General features: G+C 44.2%; 1 protein-coding gene across 1 annotated transcript in view; it reads right to left on the bottom strand.

Annotated features, from left to right (window-relative positions):
• The window catches only part of ST6GAL2 (ST6 beta-galactoside alpha-2,6-sialyltransferase 2), a 75,839-nt gene that overhangs the window by 13,125 nt on the left and 35,728 nt on the right, over positions 1 to 26,986 (bottom strand). The window contains exons 2-5 of the mRNA XM_039222697.1: positions 21,089 to 22,090; positions 10,447 to 10,544; positions 8,717 to 8,818; positions 5,619 to 5,793 (exon numbers count right to left, since the gene is read on the bottom strand). Of these exons, the coding sequence (XP_039078628.1) occupies positions 5,619 to 5,793; positions 8,717 to 8,818; positions 10,447 to 10,544; positions 21,089 to 22,034 (1,321 nt within the window). The 5' untranslated portion in view covers positions 22,035 to 22,090. The remainder of the gene's footprint in view (positions 1 to 5,618; positions 5,794 to 8,716; positions 8,819 to 10,446; positions 10,545 to 21,088; positions 22,091 to 26,986) is intronic.

Below are 26,986 nucleotides of genomic sequence, written 5' to 3'. Positions count from 1 at the left end.
CCAAAAGAAAACTTCTCCATAGGAGCTGATAATATATAGACCCCACAGAACCCAGGAAAAAGTACACTGCCTATTTGGGTATTGTGATTAGAGATGACACTGATGCAGAAATATTTCCAACCGCATTCTAAGGAGTATTTAGAATGGTGCAGTGGACAGAAGTTGCTTCTAGACCCTTCTTTCCTTCAACATGGTAGTGTTCCCCTTATCCATAGTTTCAGTTACTGGTGGTCACCTGCAGTCAGGAAGCAGATGATTCTCCTGACAGGTCATCAGAAGGTCAGTAGTGGCCTAATGCCACGTCCCAATGCCCATGTCATTTGCCTCATTTCATCTCATCACATGGGCATTTTATCACCTCACACCATCACAAGAAGAAGGGTGAGCACACTATAATAACAGTTTGAAAGGCTGTATTCACATAACTTTTTTTCTTGACCTAATAGGTAGAATGCTTTTTTTTCTTGAAAATTTTTTTCTTAAATAATTTATTGTCAAGTTGGTTTCCATATAACACCCAGTGCTCATCCCAACAAGTGCCCTCCCCCATGCCCATTACCCTCCTTCCCCTCTCCCCCACCCCCATCAGCTCTCAGTTTGTTCTCAGCATTCAAGAGTCACTCATGGTTTGCCTCCCTCCCTCTCCCCCACTATTTTTCCCCTTCTTCTCCCTCATGGTCCTCCGTTAAGTTCCTCATAATCCACCTATATGTGCAAACATATGGTATCTATCCTTCTCTGCCTGACTTACTTCGCTCAGCAGAACACTGTCAAATTCCATGCATGTTGCTACAAATGGCCAGATTTCATTCTTTCTCACTGCCATGCAGTGTTCCATTGTATAAATAATATATTGTTATAACCCCGAAGAACACACACATACCTGCCACAGCTCCTATCTACCAAGCAAGCCCACATGATTTGTGTGCCATCAAGGGACCACTGATGCAGGGCTAGGGGTTGCTAATGAAGGTGCAAATGCTTCTTGAACGGGAGATGTTGGTCAAACTACCTGCCCGAATATTACTGAAGATGGTTTCCTGAAATCGATGAGAGTTGGGACCTTGCTTATTGGTGCCTGAACTTATACCTGACTAATCAGTACATCCAAGGATCTGGGTCCCAAGATGATAAACCAACAAAGCAAACAAAAACTCATTTTAAGAAGGACATTTATAGGTAGCTGTTATGTATATCATTTCACAAGTTGTCAGGGCATGAAAGAAGTCCATCAGTAATGATAAAAGTAAAATTTTAAGCTATGTCTTCAAAGAAACAAAAGGAATAATGTATTCTTCGTAGCATCCTGTGTCCTCCTGCTGAGCTAAATGCTTATCACCTTGATGGCATATCTATCAATACAGGACCTGCAGACTTGATTTCTGAAGTTCCTTCCAACTTCAAGATTCTAAAATGCTAGAAGGGTGGTTCTGAAAGTACAGAACAAGAACAAGCAACAGCAGCATCCCTTGAGAACCTGTTAGAAATGCAAATTCTTGCCCCTTCCAAGCTTCCCAGAAACTCTAGGGGTAATTCCACTTGTCTGTGTTTTAGAAAGGTGTGGTAGCCAGCCTCCAGTATGGCCCCCAGTGATCCCTACCTGGTATCCCTGTCTTTGAGTAGTCCCATCCCACAACAATGGGACTGACTTGTATAACAAATAGAATGTAACCAAGGTAATGCATAGTTTATGACACCATAAAAAGTACTGGGGCCTCCTTCTTGCTCTCTCCCTTGGATTGCCTGCTGTAGGGAAGCCAGCTGCCATGCTGTGAGGCATTCAAGCACACCTATAGAGAGGTGTAGTAAGGAACTGAGGCCTCCAGCTAACAGCCATCTTTTTAGTGAACTGTCTAGAAAACAGATCAGTAAGCCAAATCCAGACAGCTCAAATGCAACCTCATGAAAGATACCAAGGTGAGCAAGCCAGCCAATCTGTTCCCACAAGACTGACCACAGAAACTGTGCAAGATAACAAATGCTTATTGTTCTTTCCAGTAGCTAAGTTTTGGGGTAATTTGCCTCACATCATTAGATATCTAATACATAAGCCCTCTGGGTGATTCTGACACGTGTTAAACTTGAGAACCACTGAGCTAAAACATTCATTCTCCAAATAATTACTTCTTGTACCTCCCATGTGTTAGGCCAAGAGCAGGAACATGATGGACAAAGCACATACTTCCCAGTTCTCGATGCATCCTGTTCTCTTCCTTTATTGCCCAGTTTGTAATTTTATTTTATTTAGGGAAGGCACACCTCTGTAATGTCTGTCACCCACTGCACCATGAGTTCTTTGCCTGGTTTCCTCACCACTACCCCTGGGATCAGCACTGTGCTTGGCATGTAGAGGTGCTTAATTAATACCCACTTAATGGGTGACTTTTCCCTTTCATCATCTCCACCTTCCTCCTGTATGATGAATTCAGGCAACAGGAACAAGTCTCCAAATACCACGAATGACATGACATTTAAGGGAGTCAAGGTGTGTTCCCCTGGGAATCTAACTACCATTTATTTCCATAGAAAGAAATGTCTTTTGTGTTCAAAACAGTCAACTTTTAGAGTCCCTCTATTTCACATGTGCAGATTCATAAACATGTATAAGGAAAATGCATGAAGCAGGTTTAGAGACATCAGTAATTAAATGAGAGACTATTTCCCTGTTCAGAAAAGCACATCAATAAAGCAAATGGAGTCATCTTGCTTCACTTGCAATGTCTTCAGTGCAGGTGGAGCCCTGCACTAACGAGGAAAGCAGAACATCAGAATACTGCTCCCCTCTGATAGAGAGCATCTTGTTGATCCCTGTACCTGGGCAGAGTCTGCCAACTATGCACACCTAAACATCTTGATCTCACCGACCAACTCTGCAATGGGTTCTTTTGTTCAGTAATGGACATGAGAGGTTAGTGTCTGGACATGATGAGGTGCTGAGACAAGAAGTCAATAGTTTTTTTTCTACGTGACCTTAGAACACAAAGGGGTATTTGGAGAACACTTTTTGATAACAGAAAATAAGTCATTGATTTTTAGAAATTCTTATAGCAGACAGATTGAGATGTGAGGACATCATTCTGCCAATATTTCAGAACATCAGATAAGTTATAAAACAGACTCTGGCTTTCAGCATATTTCTGAGCAGGATCAAAGAGGAGGCAGACAGATTGCAACATCAGCAGAGTACTCAGAGGGTGATGGGGGCTCTGCTGGGCACACCTCACACAGACTGCATCTCCTGTCCATCCTTAGTGAGGGTTCACCCTTAAATCTGGCTAGAGACGGCAGTCCAAATCTTCTGTGACATCTGTATCCCCAGTCACAGAGCACAGCCCATCCTCTGGGAACTTAAGGCTTCCTTTAACTGCTTGCTCTTTTTCATTCTTCTGTGATTAGCAAAACTTAACAGCGCTGTCCTATACAACTTTCTGTGATGGTGGAGATGTTCTCCTTCTGCACTGCCCATCAAGACAGTGGCCACCAGTGCACATGGATACTAAGAACCTGAAAGAGGGCCACTGCAAGAAGAACTGAAGCTTTTCTCTTCTTTAATCCTAATTAATTTAAATTTACAGAGCCACATGTGGCTAATACCTGTCACTCTGGGCAGGACAGTGGTAGAAAACAGTAACCATTGCAAATCGGGGCACCAACTCATCTTTAGAATCATTTTATGAGTCTCATTTCTCATTTGAACATATTGAGGCTCACAGGGGTGAGTGACTTGCCCACAATCAAAAACCTAGTAAAGGGCAGAGAAGAATTTACACTTAACCTGCCTGACCCAGCCTCTGTGCCTGCAATGACAAACTGCATTCCCCCATATTCATGTAAAAGAAGCCTCCAAGGCAAGCATCAGCCTCTGAAAACTCCAAATTCTCAGCAAATAGCTATGAAAGGAAGCTGGCCACATGTGGCAGGATTCCTTCCAACAAAAACACATGGGAAAATATTTCTCTCCAGCTATGACTATCTAACGTGAATCTTTCAAACTGCATGTCACTGTAAGTGTATCTGAAAGCCCCCACTGTGCTCTAAAACTTTTGCTCCAAGCAGTGGAAGCCCCATGAATTCATGAGAAGGCAACAATATGAAAAAGATTTTATTAAACTTCTGCCACATCCCATTACACTGTCTAAGCATTATACTCTCCTACTTACCCTTTGCTGACAAACTGGATTATACTTTCTTTCCTAAAGCAACAGGATTCCACGAAACTGCGCAAAAGATAAAGAAACTAGGATTTCAAAAAACTGATTTGGAAATAGAGTGTCAAAGGCATGACTTTAAAAGAGGTTAGCTATACTTAAGGCAACTAATCTACTGAGTCATACTGTAAGTTCTGTCTTGAATTCTACATAAAATAGTTCACATTACTGCAATACCAGAAACTCACGCCAAAGTCCACAAGCCTCAATTCAGATACTTGTGTGTCCCGTATCCATAATGAAAACAGGGCTATCTCCATAAATCTCTCCTTTATTCATGGGGACCCACTGTGCAGCCCAAATTAAGATGCAGGGTTCTAAATTCATTGAAATTAGTGGGGAGAACATCACAGTTTTTTGTGGACACCACTAATATCCTTTGGTCCCACTACAGCTTTCATATTGTCAAGGGGATCAAGGTTATTCTTTAATATTACCCTACTCGGGTAAAATCAAAGAAATAATGGGATGATTAGCCAAATCATAGGTAAAGAAGTAGAGTAAGACCACAAATTTTTGAGGATCAAAGCTTGGTTGCTATATATATATATATATATATATATATTGCAAGCCAAGTGTGATGATCCTGTTATATGAAAAAATCCATTTTTTAGATTAGAGCTAGTGGACTCTGGTAGCAAGAACTGTATAAGGTCTTAGAATTATTCTCATCAAAGTCTGCACTTGCTATCTTGCAACACATGACACTATCCTGTGGTCACAAATTCAGATCCTCAATTTGACATCACGTAAATAATGTGAATGGGTGAGTGGGTGATGGATCGCAGATGATGCAGGTGGGCTCTTTGTGTCCTCCCCCTTGAATCCAGTGAGGCCTTGACTACTCTGACCCACAGAAGAGCGCAAGTGACATTGTGCAGGTCTCCAGGCCTCAGCCTTAAGAAACCGGCAGCTTCTATTTCCTGCCTTTTGGCATACTTGCCAGGAGCCATAAGCTTCCATTTAAGGAGCCCAATTACCCTGAGACTACCATGTAAGAGACCACATGCAGGCACACAGTCAACAGTCCTGGCTGAACCCACCCTCCCAGCCATCTCTGCCAAAGGGGCCAACCATGGGAGTGTAGCCATCCCATGAGGCAGGTGAATCCCATGAAGTGACTCCCACTGAAGCCTATGGAAGAGAAGAATAACCCAGCCAAGCCTGTCCTGTCCCACAAAACCATGACAGAAAATAAAACAGTTCTTGCTTTACACCTTGAAATTCTGGGTGTAACTATCATGCACCAATAGAAAATTGGAACAGAGTGTTTCTACTATCTTCAGCTAACCTATGCTTCTTCTACAACCGCTTTTAATTGTTCTGATTAAATAACATAACTGTACATGTACTAAATACTAAGCCTAACCCCACCTGCCTGCCTGATCATCCTTTTTTATATATACCTACCAATGAAACCAGAAGATGGTGGGTTGGGTTGAATCTTCTCCTTGGTATTCTCCTGGATAATGTCCCAAAGCTGCCATATAAATTTAGGATGAAGAATGTAAAATGGCTGATTTGGGTTTCTCTGCCGGTGCTGAACATATGGAGTGAACAGGTTGTAATCTGGCTTCTTGTACCACTAAGAAAAAAAACCAACACAATCAAGTACAGAGAACCACACCGTGAAAAGGAAACAGGGCTGCACCCAAGTGGGGCTGGGGATTACCTTAGAGGCTAAGGGACCAGGCGGAGGAGGCGGAGTATAGGCACTGCAACACTGGATGAGGGAACCAGGACAAAGAGAGAGGGGGTTTCAGTCCTGAAGGACGATGCTTTGTTCTTTAGTGAAATATGGGAGATGGGCTAGGGCAGGGGCCCCAGACTTTTCCATAAAGGGCCAGGTAGTAAACACTTGAGGCTCTGTGGACCAGATAGTCTCTGCTGCAACTAGTCGATTCTTCTATTGTACTGAGAAAGCCACTGAAGATATATCATGAATGAGCACGGCTGTGTTCCAATGAAACTTTATTTACAAAATGAGGCCAAATTTGGTCCACTGCTATAGTTTGCTGACACTAGGCTCAATCAGTATACTTCAAAAACATATTTTCCATATGTAACACATAGTGAAAGAAAGCATATCAGTTATTGCCTAGGTCTGGGCTGGGGCTGGGAAGACTGATAGGTGGAGCACAAGGAACTCTTGGGAGTGATGAAAATATTCCAATTCTTAACTGTGGTGGTGGATATGTGCCTATATAAATTTGCTAATACTCATCAAAATGTATACTTCCACTGACTGTACATATGCTACTGTATGAAAAAATGTACCCTAAAGTTGATTTCATTTATTTATTTATTTATTAAATTTTTTAATTATTATATTTTTTTTTACAGAGAGTTTATTGTCAAGTTGGTTTCCATATAACACCCGGTGCTCATGGAGGAGGGCACTTGTGGGGATGAGCACCGGGTTGATTTCATTTTAAATGTCTTTCAAACATCTTAGGTGCCACCATGAAATGGGATCTGGAGGTCTGTGAGGGAGAGACTTAGCTTATCAGGCCTAAAGGGCTCCGTTAGCCCTTCAAACAGATACCTTTGGGAAATAGTAGGTATGTACTGAGATCCCAAGTAATATTCCATGGCTGGATCCCATGCTTTAACAATTTTGAGAAGGACCTGGGCCAATCATCTTTCTTTTGTAAACTTTGCCCCGAAGCCAAGAGGCAGCAGAAGGGAAAGAAGAGGTGTATGGGCCTCAGTTTCTTCACTCCTTCTCCTGCTCCCCAGAGCACAGGTCACACAGAAAACAGCCCTGTTGCCTGGGTTTCAGCACTGTCGTTGCCCCCTTCATTGGGTTGGATGGCTCTGTGCCCTGGGGCTTGGATGCTTCCAAAGGAAGAAGAAACAAGGTCCAATAGCCAGAGCTCTCAGTCTGTCCACAAATAGCAGGAAAGCTGTCAGACTTAAAACCAGAGAACTTCAGACTGTAAAGGAAGCTGAAGAGTTCCAACATGCATTTTGTGCTGGATTCTTAGTAGATGGTACCTGTGAAAATCAGCCAGAGAGTTTTCTCAAAAACTACACACTCAGGCCATAAGCTATATGTCAGGAAATGGGGCTCTGACAGATACATTTGAAAAAAAACACTCTCCAGGTGATTCTGGTTTGCACTCCTGGTTAAGCACCAGTTAGGATTAAAAGAGAGAGGGAGGCAAATTATAAAAGACTCAAATACAGAGAACAAACTGAGGGCTGCCAGAGGGGTGATGGTGGGAAGAGGGGCTAAATGGGTGAGGGGCATTAAGGAGGGCACTAGTTGGGGCTTCTACTTCTGAAATCATTATTACACTATATGTTAACTAACTTGGATTTAAATAAAATTTTAAAAAAAGAACCAGTTACAAATCATGCTAGGTAAATGTCCAAGCCTCAGTCTCAAGATGAACAGTGAAAGAAGCCCCAGAGGGACCTATCTGACCTTGGGCAGCTGCTCTCTTGGGAAGTCCTCTTCGTGAAGCCAAGACCTGTTCCCTCACTTCCATCTTAAGAAGGATGTATTCTCTTGGGTTGTGACAGAACAAATCGAAAGACGCTCAGTGGCACAGTGGAAAGCTTCTTTCATGAGGCTAAAACTATCATACTTCTTTCCCAGCCCTCTTTAAAAGACAAGTGCACTGGCTTTTCGTCCAAGTTTTCTACAGAAGTAACTAGTTGCTTGTTTAGATAGGCAATGATTTGCATCCTCGACCCCCCACAAATATAAGCAAATATAACTTGCTTATATTTTGATGGCTAGTAGTAATCTTGTTTGTGCTGTATCATGTAAGGTAAAAAAGGTTTAGAGGAAGAAGCCAAAGAGTCATACACTCAAGAAAAGCCTGTAACAGGTTCCACTTAAAGGATAGTGAGCTGTTGGGGCACCTGGGTGGCTCAAATGGTTAAGCGTCCAACTTTGGCTCAGGTCATGATCTCATGGTTCATGAGTTCAAGCTCCGTGTCAGGCTCTGTGCTGATAGCTCACAGCCTGGAGTCTGGTTCGGATTCTGTGTCTTCCCTCTCTCTCTCTGCCCACCCCCTTTCCCTTCTCTCTCTCTCTGTTTCTCTCTGTATCTCTCAAAAATAAATATTAAAAAAAAAATTTAAAAAGATACTGAGCTGTTGATTCACAAAGTTTAGATTCTCTTTCCAAGCACTCTGAATTTATTTCAGAAGGTCTAGTAACTATGTGGAAGGTGATGTAACCCTATCAAAATGCAATACTGAGTTTACTTGGCCCAACCTCCAGTGTAACTAGGAATTTCTGAACAGTGAGGACACTGTGATTTGTTTTTGTTTTTAAATCCTCCAGAGCAAAACCCCTTTTTCATTAGGTAACTCGTGTTCACCAAGGATGCCACTGGAACTGGGCATCAAAATGGTATGAACACACACGTATTTTAGTAGTGCCCACAACTGGTTTCATTCTGCGAAAGCTTAATCCTTGACTTGCTCCCATTATTAATCAGTCAAAGGCACTGTCTGATCAGTAGGGTAGAGGCACCAAAGGGAACACTTACCAGGTTAAGATTTGCAGAATAAGGAGCAGGGTCCCAGGCCACCAAAATGACGTCTTTATACAATGAACTATCAATGAAGTGATGGTTGGGGTTGGTCAGAATCTGCAAAATACATACAAAAATCATTTCAAAGCAAGTAGTTCTTCAAAATTATATTTTTAAAAAGAGGGGAAGTTAAAAAATTAATCAGAGCAAGAATAAAATGTTGTTCAGACTTTACTATTTTCCTCTGGGGGAGTAAGAGAGGCAGGCATTGCATGCTAATGCACCTAAAGAAATGTCTGGGGAAAATAGGGTTAAAAATAAAATTCACAAAGGGTGCCTGGGTGGCTTAGTTAGTTAAGTGTCTGACCTCAGCTCAGGTCATGATCTCATGGTTCAAGAGTTCGAGCCCTGAGTCGGGCTCTGTGCTTACAGCCCAGACTGAAGCCTGCTTCAGATTCTCTCTCTCTCTTTGACCTCCCGTTTGTGTCTGTCTGTCTCTCAAATAAACAAAATAAAATGAAGTTCATGAATTCTTTCATTTTCACCAGCACTGTATTCATAGCCAGTGGTATAGAATAAGCTCCTGAAAGATGCAATGTCTTAGCTAAAATGGCACCCCCAACGTCCTCTCCAATTGCCTTCACAAGTAATTGGAGAAGGACGTGCAGATATGGATGACCCACTTTATTAAGGTACTTCCAGAGTGCCAGCCTCAGGACAAACAGATCAGGGACAGCCAGCAGACTGGCGGCAGGCCCCATGTGACTTCCTCCCTCTGTGGCCCTGAAGGAGTCCTTCGATCTCACCTGCAATCATTTTTTAACTATAGTTTTGGAGGAGAAAAAAAAAATTATTGGTGTTCCTCAGTGTTAAGGTGCAACTTTTCAGTTTTTAAGATGGGCTCTCTTTCCTCATATTTTAAGATTTCTCCAGCCAGGACCCATCGTACAGGTGACATGTATTTTAATTTGTGGAGATGATTAGTTGAAAAGCTGGGAAGTTGTTAATAAATGAATGGCAACTCTTACAATCCATGCTGTCTATGAAGTAAGGATATATAGCGATTGTTCCATCTCTTGCTGCAGGCTGTCTGGCTCAGGGTCCCAGGCAGAAAGCTAATCTTTTCTTCTGCAAGCAACTTGTCATAAATCATCCATCATCTCATGTTCTTTCTATATACTTTGAAACTCTAGAAACTGCCATAGTTTTGAGAATAATTTTGCTTTGAATTTGGAAAACATTTGTATCAAGAACACCAGGAAGAGAAATACTTCCATTTTTCAACTATTTCATTTTTTAAATTGTCAAATAACAGACTAAAGTTTCCAAGCCACCCTACTGACCCTTGGATTCTGTAACCTTTGCTTTTCTCCCCTTCATCCTCTGTCTTTCATACCACCATAATTGTTTCTAAATTTAACTGTCTTTCCCCATCCATAAAACACAACACGCTAAGACTACGACTATATACATACACATACATATGTGTATAAGGATATCCATACATGTTTCTATAACTACTGATTTTTCCTTTTAATCTTATTTACTCATTTCTTCCTATTTATGTCACACATAAATTCCTATTTATCTGCATTTTTTCTCATTAATTCTTTTATCATTACAAGATATTTCTATGAAATAAGCAAAACCATGGTCATGTACAACTGGGTAATTTCTCTTCATTCACCCAGTTAAACTATTTACCTGTAAAATGTACATGTATGGAAATACTCCATCCATCTTACCTGGGAATTAATGATGCGCACAGTGGTTTTATTTCCAACATCTTTCTCATAGCCACGTGTAGGTGCAGAGTTAAATCTCAAAACTGCATCATGAGAATCTAAGAACACGAGTGACAAACTTAGTTTTTGCTGTGGAATCAACATAATTTAGAAAAAGTTTTAAAGCAAATTTTTTAATACCTGAAGCTAATTGCAAACAACCTATCAGTTGTTAAGACACCCATACACATATTTTTCAGTATAGTGTTTATTTCTAATGAGATCCTGGCTAGGGGATAAATCAACATGGGAACATATGAGTGCATTACATGTGATCCTATATCATCTCAGGTATATTTAGATACTTGTTATGTGTTCATATTCTTGAAAGGGATGTTTTATGCATGTATTCTCTGAGAGATTCCAGGGTATTTCGAAGATGGAATCTGTGGGAGCAGGTAAGGATGCTGTGATAGCCAGAGGCTGCTTGTTTGTGGCTTCTTACTGCTTTAGAGCATGGAAACCACTCATGGTGCTGCTAAAACGGCCTCCTGCACCAGGACAGGGCATCCCCCACATGGTAAGAGCCATAGCCTTTCATGCGACTTTTATATCTTGGGGTAATGGTTTGTGCTTCAAAAGGACACCAGCCCTATAGAACACTGTATGTTAACTATACTGGAATTAAAACTTAAACACTTACAAAATAAAGAAAAGAAAGAAAGAAAACTGGCCGATTTCTGCTTTACATACTGCTGCTGATTCCCAGAAGACCCATGGAGAGCAACCAAGAGCATTCTGTGTTCCCAGCAATGGTGTGACCACCTGCCACAGCACTGGAGAACAGAAGACACCACCACCGGTGGTCCTGGCTGCCTAGACTCTTCATCCTCTGTAAGAGCACACAACGGCTCACCGAGCTTCAACTACAACATCAATCTGTCTCTCTCTTCATTCAACTTGACTGACTTTCTCACGTTCTCAAAGGTCTCAGATGAAAACAAAGCTCACACATCCTGGAGGCTGACAAGGACATGAAGAGCTAGAGGTGGGCTAGATGGGAATGGGGACATGTTCCCTTCCCACAAAGTGGTCTATATGCATACATATGTCTTGAAATCTCCTGAGCCAGCTACTGTGTTGCCCAGAAACCAGAGTTAATCAGCAGTAAAGGAATCTATTGGCTATCTTTAGCTTCAAAAATTCCATGCACATTTCAAATTTACCTTGGAGCAACAATAATGCCTGTGGGTGTGTGAGAGATAAGATTATGTATTTCTGATTCACCAAAGAGCCTATGGATGTGCCCTATGTTTACTGCAACCATACCCCATGCAATTCCTTAAAGCAGCCCACCTCCTTAACTGTGTTACCCCCTCCTGAGCAGTCTCCCTAGGAGAAAACCTCCTACTCCCTAAGTAGCAGACTCAGACTCCGCACACAAGCCACCATTAAAACAATGTTACCTTAGGGGGCGCCTGAGTGGCTCAGTTGGTTAAGTGTCTGACTTCAACTCAGGTCATGGGCTGACAGCTCAAAGCCTGGAGCCTGTTCAGATTCTGTGTGTGTCTCTCTCTGCCCCTCCTCCACTCACACACTCTCTCTCAAAAATAAATAAACATTAAACAAACAAAAAGTTATCTTACGTGCCTTTCTTGACGAGCCCTGAACTCAGAAGAATTTGTATTCCAGTTTTGAGCACCAAAATTAAACAGAGCACAAAGAATGAATAAAGGGTACCTGACTATGTAATTGAAAACATTCTAAAGGGGAGCCCTGGGTGGCTTAGCGGGTTAAGCATCTGACTTCAGCTCAGTTCATGATCACGAGGTTTGTGAGTCTGAACTAAATGCCCGGGTCTCACTGTCAGCACAGAGCTTGCTTCAGATCCTCTGTGCCCCTCTTCCTCTCCCTCTCCTCTGCTCACTCTCTATTTTTCCCTCAAAAATAAATAAACAAACATTAAAAAAATTCCACAGTGTTCTTTTAGGGGAAATGGTGCAGGGGGCAGCAAGCGATGACCTACCACCTGTTTTAGTAAATAAAGCTGGACCACAACATAGACATACTCATTTTTTTATCTACTGTCTGTAATGGCAGAGGTGAACTGTGACAGTGACCCCTCATGGCTCACAAAACCTAAAATATTTACTACTTGGTTCTTAAAAAAAGTATAGAGATTTGCAATCTTTACCTTCTAGGTGATCCATGCTTTGCATAAATGATGCCAAAAAACCTGAACGCTTTCTATTTTCTTTACAATATAAGCACTTGTTTTTGTAAAATGTAAACATACATTTTTTTGTAATGAGCTATTTTGTTATTTATTTTTATTGAAAAGTATTTTCTCATAAAAATTCAAATGCTATTTACATCAGAAAAATTTGATTACCCAAAGCAGCGGTTCTCGCATTTTGTTCTTAGAACCGTTTTACACTGTTGAAAATTATCGACAATCCAAGGTTCTTTTATTCAGATTACATCTTTCAATATATGTCACCTTCGGAAGCAAAATAGAAAACTTAAAGATGTTAATTCATTATTATTTTTTAAAGTAGGCTTCATGCCCAACATGGAGCCCAAGGCGGGGCTTGAACTAATCACCCTGAGACCAAGACCTGAGCTAGGATCAAGAGTCAGATGTTTCACCGACTAAACCACCCAGGAACCTCTATTTACTAATTTACTTCAAAATAAAATATTTTTATGACAAATAAGTATTTTCAAGAAACAGAAGACTGGCACTGGTTTAGATGTCTGCAAATTTCTTAACGCCTGGCTTTTCAGAAGACAGCTGGTTTCTCTTAGCTTCTTCTGCATTCTATCTGTTGCAACATATTGCTTTAAAAAAAATTTTTTTAATGTTTTATTTATTTCTAGGAGAGAGAGAGAGAGAGACAGCATGAGCAGGGGAGGGTCAGAGAGAGAGGGAGTCACAAACTCTGAAACAGGCTCCAGGCTCTGAGCTGGCAGTCAGCACAGAGCCCAATGCAGGGCTCAAACCCACTAACCGCGAGATCATGACCTAAGCGAAAGTCGGACGCTTAACTGACTAAGCCACCCAGGTGCCCCTTGCAACATATTGCTTTAGTTGCAGTATGTGAACACTCAGATAGATCTTTGAAAATTTAAGGAGCACTTAAAGTCTTTCCACATTACTGGGAATATTCTTCTTTGATACTTCATCAAAACTTGACAAGTGCTAGTTTCTTTAAAAAGCTTTCCTAATGTGGAATGTGAAATAGTATCAATGAACTTGCCATGCTCTGTTACATGAAAATCCATCCAAATAGTGCATCTTGCTCTTAAAATGGGTGATTCACCCATGCATGATTTTGCAGCGTTGTGAAACGGTCATTTGGAATTACCATTTTAATAAATTATGCAGATCTTCCAAATATTGATGCACTTCTTTATAAAGTATCCCCTCAAATCACATCAAGTAATATTACCATGCATCTCATCAGTTTTTAAGCCTGGGACATTTCCAAGTTTGAAACAATGTGTTCTGGGGTTAATGAGGTTAAAACTAGCAGAAAGTCTAAAGCTTGTTTTTCTGAGAACTGTTTCCCCTTAATCAGCTACTGTGTCTTTTCAGACCCCACTAACAAACTTACTAGCTATTTCTAAAGAGCCTGGACTCAAGGTCAACTGATAAGAGTTCCAGCCTAGGAACATTCCTTACTCATGTTAAGAGCCTAAAACCCCATCTAGTTTATACTGGCTCTCAGAACAAGCCCATAACCCCTCTCCTTGTCTGAATATAACCTCCTGACATCAGGGGCTGAATTCTGCCTCCTTCTGGAGTTAAGTCTCCACTTCAGGTGAACATGGGATGTATGTTATAATATACATTTGCTCAATGCGCATGCTCCATCTTTCCTTATGAGTAGTCGTTATGTTTCTCTGCCTGCCCTTGCATCAATATGTATGCATTCTCAACCCCTATGATTATAAAAAACTCATTCCCTCCTGCTTCAAGGAAACAGATTTGAGGCTTATTGTCCCATCTCTGTGTTTGGATGCACAAATAAACCCTTTCCTTGCTGTGTATTTGATGTCTCAGTGATTGGCTTTGCTGCACACACGGCAGATGAACTTGGGTTCTGTTACAAGGTCATAGATGAAAGCTTGAATTTTACCACTGGGAAAAAATACTGTCAGCTATTTCCTAAAAATGACAGGCTCACTCAATTCCTTTTTGAGAAAATATCTACCAAATATCCAAGTCTGAACAGAGTATCTCTATCAGTCATTTGTTTCAAGTAAAAATTGTGTCGCATGACACAAGTGGCTAACTCTGCTCACTACTTAGTTACACAAGGGCTTTTCCACTATGCGCTGGTGTGCAGAAGGGTTTCGTGTTATTGCCTAGCTGGTCTTGTGTGTACTCAAAGATTGATCTATAATAAAGCCAACATTTAAAAATTTTTTTCCTGCTTCATCAAGGACATCCATCAGTGAAGCTGGCACTCTATTCTTTTCCTGCAGCTGGGCCACAGAAACCACCACAACAACTAGTACTGTTGGGTACCACTGCCTTCATTTACACAAACCAGCAGTTCTACCTACCGCTGCCTCTGCATCACCAGTGCAAATGTCAATGGTTATAAAGACCCTTGCATGTTTTTATAAAGTTTTCCTCTTGTGAGGCCCTGATGTAAGCACATCACATGATGTGCACTGCTGATCTGGGACAACCTACTCCCAAGGCAGAGTGAGAGCAGGCTCCAGGCAGCGAGGTGACCTTTAGGAACAGAGGTAGTCAGGGTAATGTAAGGGCAAGAAGTGTGAGGCCAGCGCTCCTGAACCACAGTTCTGCTAAACCATGCTGCCCTTGGACGCAGCCTCTGTCTAAAGGAAAGGTGGATAAGCCAAAGCTCTCATGCAGTGGGTGCCTTTCAAATTAATTAGGTAGAAATTCCAAATTAACTGTATCACCCCTGAAAATGTCACAGCTTTTAAATGCCAGTATTCTACACTGAGGTGTGTGTGTGTGTGTGTGTGTGTGTGTGTGTGTTAAGCCTTCAAGTGACTATTACAAGGCAGAGCACAAAAACATAATCTAGATTAACTCCTTTGTAAGTGGTATGGAATCAAAAGAGTTAAAAGGCTAATTTTCATGGAGGAGGCTGCTATGGATGGAGAGTGAACCTCCTTAAAGCTGTCTGTGGGATCAGGATGGAAGGGGGGAGCGTCTGGGGGAGGATGAGTGGAGAGCATGTCTATCATGCAGACATGTTTTGTAAATGTATGCCTGGCTGTGCATCTCCTCGATAATGTGCCTGAAAAACTAAGCTGTCCATTCATATTTAGAAAAGGAGGAATGGATCAGACAGCAAGCACATGGGGAATAAAGTAAAACCTCTTTCTAGAGAAGGCATTTCCAGGGTAGAGCCATTTTGTGTTGACCTTGAGAATAGAGCCAGGCTACATGCATTCACTAAGGAAGATTAAAAAACCCTCAAGAAGCAGCCAGTCAGGAGGTGTACGAGTACAAAGTCAGTGTCCTGCCTTGGGCACCAGGCCTCCACATCCCCCTCCTTCATTCCCACACTCCTCCAGAAAACAAAATCTGAAACAGCAAGGGAGCAAAAGCCTTCAGTCTTTAGGGAATGGCCTGTCAAAGAGATGATTCATCCCTCTGACACTCCACCGCCCTGGTGTGCCTTGCCTCTCCCTGGGACGGTTGCAGTGTGACTTCCTTTGTGCCCTCAACTCCAGTCTCTGGAACACTCTCTCTGAAATGAAAAGCTGACCCATCACTTCCCTGCTTCAAAGATCGCAATGCCTCTCTCTGCACCATGGGCCCAGGGGTCAGAGTTGGACTTTCTGGAGGCCCAGAGTGGGGTTTAATGGAGCCCAAGCTCCACTCACTGTGCCTCCAGGTGCCCCCATAAAAAAGGAAGAATCCTGGGGCGCCTGGGTGGCTTAGTCGGTTAAGCGTCCGACTTTCGCTTGGGTCATGATCTCGTGGTTCGTGGGTTCGGGCCCCGCGTCGGGCTCTGTGCTGACTGCCAGCTCGGAGCCTGGAGCCTGTTTCAGAGTCTGTGACTCCCTCCCTCTCTGGCCTTCCCCTGCTCACACTGTCTCTCTCTCTCTCTCCCCTAGAAATAAATAAAAAACATTTAAAAAAAAAAAAAAAAGGAAGAATCCTATCCTTGGCTTTGCAACAGTTAACACAAAAGCATTTAGAACAGGACATTGTCTGCAGTAGACACCCTGTAAGTGGCACCTTTTATTACAATTATAGAGTAAAATCTAATTTCTGGGGAAAATGACGTACAAGCTGCTCGCCTGCCTGCCTATCAACTTAGGTCTCTCTCCACTCCCAGCTCCCCCCATGCTCCCTATAGATCTCACCTCTAACCCCTCCATCTCCTCTCCCCTGTGCCCTTCCTTGTGCCTGCCTCCTTCCCCCTACTAAGCACTCCTCATGCTGTGTCTCACTTCCCTCTTACCCTTAACTTTAGCCTAGGTTTCCCTCTTTGGCTAACCTCCTCTGTCTATGCAGCCATCAGCCCACACAATGGGTTAGGATTCTGCTGTCATTTCTTCCTGTCAGTATGCATATCTTTGTCCTTCTAACCACTATACTGGAATTATCTGTTCCAGTTGTCTGCAGTGTATTGGGTCTCCCCCAATACACTGAAGAGGATTTGAGGTTAGCTCTCAGCCTCATTCATCTTTGCATCACTAGTGCCTAGTATAACATCAGGCCTTGGTGGGTTGGGAATCAATAAATAATCAATTCCTGTTAAATGGCTTTCTCCCTTTTAAGGTATCAAGATCTGCCAAATCCCAAGCTCTGCCACTAAGTACCATACGCTCCACTTCCTACGCACAGCCCTCCACACCCTCCCACTTCCCCAGACACATCTCAGAATTTGAGTTTCAAGCACACAGACCCTGAGTTCCTATATCAGGGCTAGGACTGTTAGACATTTCTCCTCTGTAGTGTGTTTGCACAGGATGGCTGGTAGCTGATTTCACTACCAAATTATTATTGTTTATATGTACGGCTGGAAAAAAACCATCTCTTGGTTCTAGGAAAGAATGTTCCATGTTTCCAAAACAGTTCAGTTTGCTTTGCAATAACATATTCAAAGTGGAGGTGTTTACAACTGCTACACCATTCTCAAAAACAATTACAAGGCATGACTCAAGCCTAACAACAGGGAGAAGCAGGACTGCATTGCCAGGGAACTGACCAGCAGGGGGAGCTAGAGGGCAGCTGATAAGCAAATCTGAGGCACGTGGGGTCTCCCACACAGAGAGGGGAGATTGATGGAGCATTTTGGGACACTACAGCCTGGAGGGCTGGCCTCCTGGCAGGGGTGACATGGAGCTAGTCTCAGGTACTTTCCTAGCTTCTTCAATCATTCATGAGACCATGACCTTCTGTGAATTCTTTGATCTTCACTTAGGCAACTTCACAAGTAGAAATGTAGGGGCTAATATGACTTCAGCTAACTAGCATGGCCCACTCCAATATTCCAAACTGCCTGAGGGAATCTGCTGCATGACTCTGTTTTTATCAAGAGAGCCATTAACAAATATGTGTTAATAAGCACATTTACATTAGGGGAGCAGGAAGGAGAAATGTCTGTACCTGGCATGTACAAATGTTGAGACTAAGAGACACACTAGCTTATAAAAATGAAAGACCTGGTTTTTATACATTGAACTGGGCTGACTCTATATTCTTAAAATAATAGTACAAAACTGGATTCGAAGGAATCTTGGCAATTAAGAGAACTTCTTAAAATTTCTGAGTTATGTTCTTCAATTTCATAATTAAAAGTCTATAGTCCTAATCATGAACCTTCACATAACTGCAGACAATATAAATTAAATTTGGATGCTAGCAACTAACAAAGATATAAGTGACATTTCAAGTTCCCCAGAAATGTGTAATTCCCAGTGCCTTTCACACTCTCTTCCAAACTCTGAATCAAGTAGAGTTTGTAAGACTCTGGTCAAGGATATTTATGCCAGAATAAAGAGCAAGAAAAATCTCCCTGACACGCAAGAGCAATCCAAATGTGCAAGTACTATGCAGAGGTGTTTAAAATAAAGCAAAACAGGGGCGCCTGGGTGGCTTAGTCGGTTAAGCGTCCGACTTTCGCTTAGGTCATGATCTCGCAGTTCGTGGGTTTGAGCCCCGCGTTGGGCTCTGTGCTGACTGCCAGTTCAGAGCCTGGAGCCTGTTTCAGTCTGTGACTCCCTCTCTCTCTGACCCTCCCCTGCTCATGCTGTCTCTCTCTCTCTCTCTCCTAGAAATAAAGAAAAAAAAAACATTTAAAAAAAATAAAGCAAAACAAAAACAGAAGCAACTTACTGTCTGCTTTAAGCATAATACTTAAATTCCTTCTTACATTATTAATAATGGCCCTCAGGAATGAGAAAGAACTTCACCCCAGGAAGCTTTAAACCACTGTTCTTTCCTAATCAATTCCAGACTGCTCTGCTCCAGCTTTGGCTGCATGTGACACATGGACAGTGTTATTATGAGCCTGCTGTAATGTCAGCACAGGGACACTGGGACCCTACACCTCAAGCCCATACTTGTGCTTACTTTTTTAAAACTTTTTGAAAATTCATATTCAGCTCTGCTCCCAAAAATGTATGATAGATGGTCTGGGTTGTGGGACCTGATGACAATGGCATTGCCCCATTTCAAGACAGCTCTGGCTTATCAGCCACTCCTCTTGAACACAGAATACTGATGGACCCAAGAAACAATGGTTATTCCTTTCTAATAAATGAGAAAAATCCCCTTGACTGAAACTTCCAGATTATCTATGAGCTACATCGAACACTGTCTACTGTGAGAATGTATTAGACACAGTTGTTTTACAGTTGGACCTGAGGCCAATGTTGTGATTCACATTGTTTCTTGGCATCTAGTTCAGAAGCCTGGACATAGTAAGGACCAAACACGTGTTTATTAAATGACTGAATGATTCTACAGAGTCAAACTGCTGTTCACCAGTGTGGCGATGGAATGAGCCTGGGCCTAGACAGAAGTCTAAGGCCTTACAGAGAAGTGCGGAGTTTGCTTAGGAAGAAGGAATTCTGCCTTCCGATGCAACAAGGAAACCCTGCCTCAACTTCCCACCTGCTGGCCTGCCCTGCAGACTCCAGCCTCCAAACTGCAATCTTAGTTCTTACCTAGATTTCCAGCCTACTCACCTGTCCTAAAATTTCAGACTTGCCAGTCCCCACAACTGCAGAAGCAAGTCCTTAAAATAAATCTCCTCTCTCTCTACATCAGTCTGTTGCTCTGGAGAGGCCTAATACAGGAACTATGACCCAGATGTGCTCCTGGGCTCTTGATATGGCTCTGAAGGCAGAGTTCAGAAACAATGATGGATGGGGGCGCCTGGGTGGCTTAGTCGGTTAAGCTTCCGACTTTCGCTTAGGTCATGATCTCGCGGTTCGTGGGTTCGAGCCCCGCGTCGGGCTCTGTGCTGACTGTCAGCTCAGAGCCTGGAGCCTGTTTCAGAGTCTGTGACTCCCTCTCTCTCTGACCCTCCCCTGCTCACGCTGTCTCTCTGTCTCTCCTAGAAATAAATAAAACATTAAAAAAAATTAAAAAAAAAAAAAAAAAAGAAAGAATGATGGATGCCCAAAGTGTGGTCATGTTATTTACCAACTTGGAGAAGGTCCCTGCTGGGTGTATTGGCCACCCCAAAGGTTGGACATGCACCAGCCGGTGTAAGGTCAGAACTCACTGTTGAGGCAAGAAGGGCTCTCCTCTGAGCCCTCAATACCCACTTAGTCCCTGGGCTTCCTAAAATTTATCACCATGTGTACTTCTCTTTGGAATTGAAACCCCCCCCCCCCAACTGTCACTGCCCTGCAGAGAGTTCTGCTTTCTGTTCTGGTCGTCTTGCTCCTCTCCCATGATCCTATCACATAGGGGTTCTCAGGCCTCTGTGGGCTAGGCGGGCAGCCTGGCCTTGTACAACACAGTCTCTGCAGGAGATGAACACTATCGGCTGCAATGGGCAGGGCACAGGCCTTCCACTCCCCTGTCAGCCAGCAGAGGCGGAACACGTCTGCTTTAAAATCATCCCCCAGGGGCACCTGGGTGGCTCAGTGGTTGAGCGTCCGACTTCGGCTCAGGTCATTATCTCACGGTTTGTAGGTTTGAGCCCCGTGTCAGGCTCTGTGCTGACAGCTCAGAGCCTGGAGCCGGTTTCAGATTCTGTGTCTCCCTCTCTCTCTGACCCTCCCTTGCTCACGCTGTTTTCTTGTTTGTTTTCTTTCTTTCTTCTTTCTTTTCTTTCTCTCTTTCTTTTCTTTCTTTCTTTCTTTCTTTCTTTCTTTCTTTCTTTCTTTCTTTCTTTCTTTCTTTCTTTCTTTCCTTTCCTTTCCTTTCTTTCTTTCCCTCTCTCTCCTTCCTTCCTTCCTTCCTTCCCTTCCTTCTCTCTCTCTCTCTCTCTCTCAGAAATGAATAAAGCATTAAAAACATTTTTTTAATAAAATCATCCCTCAAAAAGACCTCGGCTGGCACCTCCAACAGGCCAGTGAGGGAGAAGCATGGGAGACTCTGGCTAGCATCAGAGACCTCCAGCGCAGAGCCCCGTTCCACCCAGCCAGCCAGATGCGAAGAGCCGGGCCGAGTGCGCACCGTGCGGGACGGGGCTGGACCCACCTATCTCTTCACCCAGGGAGGAGTTGAGGATGGCGCCGGCCGACATGACCACGGCGCAGCTCCGCAGGCCGCGCGGGTGCAGCTGGCTCAGCGGCACGGCGGGGACAAGCTTCTGCCAGCCGAGCGCCGAGAAGGGCGCCTCCTTGCCGTCCAGCGTGCGCACCCGCACCCGGCTCCGCAGCGCGCACAGCAGCTCGGCGCGGCTCAGCGCCGCCGCCCGCCGCCCGCGGAAGCGCACGCCGTGCTTGTTGGCGCTCACGTAGTCCTGCATGGCCTTCTGCAGCCGCGGGTTGAGCATCTTGGACGAGACGTTTCCCTTCCAGAGCCGGTGGAGGAAGGCCCTGGACATGGACGAGTACAGCCTGTCCCCATCGTCGGCGTCCTCCAGCGCCGGGCTCCCGCCGAGGCTCCGCGGCCGCTTCCTTGCCCGCCTTCTCCGCGCCAGGCGAGCCGGTGCAGTCTCCTCCCGCCGGCCTTGGTCCCCGGGGGAGAGGGCCCCCGGCGTGCCCTGATGGTGGCTATGCAACCCTGGCTGCCCTGCGGCAAAGAAGTAGTCGTCGTCCTCAGGGTAGAAAGCACTTTGGGATTTTCTCCCCATCTGGGATGAAAAGAACTCTTCGTCATTTTCAAACCCATGCTGCACCTGGACCCACTGCGGCAGGTCGCCTGGACCCGCGTGGAAGGGGACAGGCGGGCGTCTGCCCAGCAGCCGCTTGTTTGCACCCACGCTCTCAGGGAAAGAGGCCTCCTGCATGGCGCCCATGATGGCCCTCTGCTTCCCCTGCATGGGCAGGAGCCTCCTGGTCTCCAGGAAGGAGAAGGAGCTGGGCACAGGCTCAGCTGGGTTGCTGTCGGTGAAGTAAATGAAAATCACCACGAAGAGCAGCCCCCAGGCGAATATCCCGCAAAGCATTCGTTGTCTCCATTGCTTCAAGTGTGGTTTCATGGCAGGTCTCTGGGGTCAGTGCCTTGTGTCCTAAGGCGGCAGGAGGCCAAATGAACCTGAAAAACAGCCAGGTCTGCAGTTAGCCACCGGAAGACACCTGCTGCGAGGTCTGGGGGAGGGGGGGGAGACAGTCTGGCTTGAGTAGTGTTTCTGCAGGGAAGGGTTAGAAGGGGCATCAGAAACCAGGACCATTTAGGAATTTTGACCAAATTAAGCATAGTACACCCTCCCCATTGGAGGGACTGGACCCCTGAAAGACAAGGGGTCCTACTGAGAGTCTTGTGAGAGAAGTGGAGGAGTGGCTGTATACTTGGAAAACCTCTGGAAATAGAACCACGTCCCTCACCCTGACAGCTACTTAATCGGCGTCCATTCCAACAGCCTCTCCCAGAAACTGGGTTTACATAATTCCATTTGGAAAAGCAAAGCAGCTGGAGTTGAGAAGCAGAGTCTGCCCTCTCTTCCTGCTCTTTCAGACAACAACGGCTCATATATTGCACAGCAGTACTGCTGAGTGCTTCTACAGGGTGACCACCATATCAGATTCTTCCTTGGTCTCTTTAGGCCGTGGAGGCTGCCTGGAGCATACCAGAAGTCCACGTAGGGTCCTGAATAAGCAATGCTTCAGCCAGGTTAGCAGTTAGCCACCATGGCCATGGAGTCTTTGGACTTCAAAAATGCACTCAAATAAATGGCCTCCACTTCACCCCCATCATGAGTCACATTTGAAATGGGTACCATGTTCACATTTCAAACAAGTGAGGAAATGAAGGAAGAGCTGCCTGATTCTAGATGAGCGTCTAACAGAAAAAAGGTGACAAAGAAGGCAGAGATGAAATGTAAGGTAGAAAGTAAAATTTAAGAGAAGGAACCTCTCCTTCATAAGTTCATTAACTTATGTTTACTGCTACATTACTGTGTGGGTACAGTGCTTGATACTAATAAAACATTACTAAGAAATGCCCCTAACCTTCAGGAATGTAAGCAAAGCCCCCAGAGAGGAAAACTATAAGGTGTGTGTAATAATACTGGAGCATACTGGAGCCAGCAATCAGCATGGTGCGCAACACCAGCAGACACTGAGTACTTATTGGCTGAAAGAATGGCATGACCTTGCGTATGTGTGTTGGGGGTAGGGACTGTGTGTTTGGGTAATGGGGTTGGAAGAAATAGGGAAAACCTAACTGGAAGGTGATGCCCATTCAGTTATGTGGGACCTGGAGGGCTTATTTGGATGTCTGAGCCATAGGCTCTGTGAAAAATGGGGAGGAGTGAAGTTCTCTGAGCAAGGCTTACCATGCTGGCTGCCTGGGCTTTCAGATTTCACTATAGTAGATAAGGGGGACAGGGAGGAGAGGTGTAAGGAGGCAACACAGGGCTGGAGGGGGTCATTAGTAGAGATCAGACACGCAGGAAGTAGAGTAGGAAGAACTCAGTGGGGGACTTCCCTCCTTAGCATAGGCTAATCAATGCTACCAAAATTGAAAGGTAGGGCCATAATGCAATGGCTGGGGTTTTTACTTAGATAACTCATATCAAAATGACTGATACCTACATAAACACAGTTACTGTGGAATCTGTCCTCTGTCATTGGTGGTGAAGAAAAAATGCCTATATAAGAAAACCAAGTTTTCTTTGTGGTTCTGTAGCCGACTAACTATGAACACAGATTCATTGACCCCCTTCCCATTGCGAGGTGGGGTCTAATCCTGCCCTTGCATTCAGAAGAGAGCTCTGTGACTGCTCTGATCCGTTTCCACTCCCTGCTTCCCTTTCCTACTTCTTAAAACACTTATTTGGAGGAAAGCTAGCCACCAACTAAGCCATCTCTCTAACCTCAGTCCACCCTGCAGCCAGGAAACCCAAGATAGCCATGTCGAAAGGCCACAAGGACTGAGAGATGCCCGGCCAACCCCAAGCTGTTCCAGGTGTCCCAGCTCCAGCATCAGACATGAACAGTGAAGACACCATGCTGCATGTCCAGTCAAGTTGAGCTTTCAAATGATCCAGCCCTGGCCAACCTCTCACTGCAAATGCATAGAGGACCCCAAGTGAGAACCCAGCCAAGCCCAGTCTACCTGCAGAACCAGAGTGATGGTGACACTATAAGCCACTAGGTTTTGAGGCACTTTGTTGCATCAGGATAGATCACTGGGACTGGCGCTAACAGAAATGTGAAATGAGAAGTGCCCCAAACACTTTCAATGTTGTGGCATCCTTGAAATAAGAGTCTAGCCTCTCAGAGATTTTATGAAAAGCAATATTCATTTAAATGTATAAGTTGTGGCTTTTAAAAAGTGTTTGCTTTACCTTGTATTCACATAAAGGCAGGGCTGCAGATTTCATTTACAATTGTAATTCAAACCCCCATCCCCACCCTCCACCTCCACCTACAGAACATGCTTTCACCAAGCCGGGAAAACTGATGCCAATAAATTAAGGCAGAAAAAAACAATACCAAAAGTTAACCTATGTGCCAGACCGTATGCTTAGCACTCTCCTGGCTTTAGCTCATTTGGTATTCCCAGCACCTTATAAGGTAGGAAATATACCTTATAAATGAGGGAACTAAAGCCCAGAGAGGTTAAGTAACTTGCCCAAAGCCACGGATAGCAAGCAGCAATGACTATAAACAAACCCATCTGTGTGATTCCAGGGTTCACACATTTAACACTAAGTTCTGACTCCATTTGATCATAGGGACTGAAGCTATATATTCTAAATAAGGCTTCTTAAGCTATCTCTGGTGAAGGAAAGCTGTTTTTCTCCAAATAATCAGAATCTGATGCTCTTATATTTCCATTCCTGAATATCTTGGCAATGCCCAATTGCTGCAAGAAATTCTAAAAGCTTACTATCAAGTTTTGTACACATCTCATCAGGACCTGGTAATGAACAGTTTGCAGACGTGCACAGTCTGGGGATCACACTTTGAGTAGAATCTACCAAATGATCTTCCTAAACCTGTTCAGTCAGGTGCTAGTGCTTCAAACTGTGGTGCCCAATGTGAAGATCTAGAAGCTATTTCCAGTATTTCAACATTTCTATTAGAAATCAGAAAATCACCCTTAATGATGGTTATTTTGCCTTTACCCCAGCTGAACACACTGCAATACCATTCTGACACTAACCTCTGGAGTTAGCACAGTTAGGGACTCAGTCCCACAAGACTCCCTCCACCTCAGACACCAGCGTGAAGAGGGAGCCCCAGGCCACATGCACTTATGACCCTTTGGCTAGCAATCTGGAGGATTCCCACGACACCCCTTCAGGTTCCATAATTTGCCAGAATGAACTCAAGAAAGCCCTATACTAATGATTACAGAGGTTTTGTAAGGTACACACATGGTTCAAGGTCTTGTGGGGTGGACCCCTCTCTCTGTGGTGTCAAAGAACATCACCCTCTCCAGACACCTCTGTGTTCATGAACCATGAACTCCACCAAACCCTAGCATCCAGAGTTTTACCTCTCCCCATCCCCAAACACACAGTTAATCTTTCTGGTGACCAGCCTCCATCCTGAACCTAGGCAGGGACCCACCAAGAGTCTCCTCATAAACATAACAAAGACACTCCTGTCACTCAGGAAATTACAAGGGTTTTTGAAGCCCCATGCCAGGAATCCAGGACAAAGACCAGAGAGATTATTCTGCCACAGCAAGGCTGTAGTTGCTAATTTAAAAGGCATTCTTTCTGCTTCCGGTGGAAGTCCTCATCACTGGGTTGCCTCTCACTGAGCAAAAGCTCTGGGCGCTTACTCGATGGATTACCAAAGAATGGGGAGTGCAGGTGTCTTTGTCCAGCATTTGATTGAGAGACTATTTTTAAAACACCAAGTCAGAAGGGGAGGGGTGTGCACAGGATTGCCATGGGTAAAATGAGGAGGAGGAAGCCTTGATCCCTTGGGGAGGGCCTAGAAACCTCCAGCTCGTGGGGTTTGGATCTGAGGGCCCCACTCCCATGCCAGGTGACCCTGGGCTGCTTCAGAGCAGCAGAGTGGGGTTATTAGGCATGCAGACTTCCTTATTCAGAAAATGCCTCATTCCCAACCAAAGCAGGCCAAGACTTTTTTTCTTTCTCCTGTGGGGAGCTGACAGACATGGAGCAGACACAGAATCATGACAGGAACTCTCTGGTGAAAAGGAAAGCCTAAAAGGGAAAAGCAGGAAGAAGGCACTGCCATGGGGCCAGGGCCATGGGGCCAGGACCCTGGGGCTGATCTTGTTCTCTCTGTCCACTTCGTCAGGAAGCAGAAAGGTGGGATTTGTGAAGCCCTCTGGACACAGTGCAGGCACTAGGGAGCCCAATGCAATAATGATGATTTTTCATTAGGTAAGATTTCCTGGCTTCAGACACACAGTAATAATAGAAAGGAGGGGATCACAGTCTCAACTCATGATTAGGCTGAACTTTTAAAATCCAAAAGCCTTCCCCACAACCTCTGTCGCTGTAAACCTGCTGCTGCCAATTAAGGGAACATTCTCCAAAATGATTAAATCTCAAGGCAAGAGCAAATCCTCCACTAGCAAAACTCTACATACATCATTTTACGGATCATGGAGCTCAGTCACCAGCATCTTTATAAAAATCCAGGTCAGAGACAGGTGGAGGATATCATCAATGTTATATCCGTTGCTCATTCTTTTCCTCAAAATGACCATACAGCCAGAGGAAGAAATGTTCAGCTAAGCAACAGAAAAAGAAAACAATAACAGCACATTTTTTCCCTCTAATGTGGTATACTTAAACTATTATAATGATGTAGCTTAAACAAAGTAAAGTGTACTCATTGCTATATCCCATCATTAGCTGGTGTGATATAAATCACATCGGGGAGATATAAGAGGCACATCAGGCAAATCATCTGTTCCCGGGTGCCAATGACAAAGTGCTCCCTAATCATACATTCATGTGTGCTTTGTGGTTAAGTGACTGCGGCAGTTCAGTTCCTG

The sequence above is a fragment of the Hyaena hyaena genome, unplaced genomic scaffold (assembly GCF_003009895.1).
Source record: "Hyaena hyaena isolate Hyena2069 unplaced genomic scaffold, ASM300989v1 scaffold_1174, whole genome shotgun sequence".
Taxonomy (NCBI): domain Eukaryota; kingdom Metazoa; phylum Chordata; class Mammalia; order Carnivora; family Hyaenidae; genus Hyaena; species Hyaena hyaena.
Note: the sequence above shows the minus strand (reverse complement) of the source record. Positions and strands in the feature narration are given on the sequence as shown.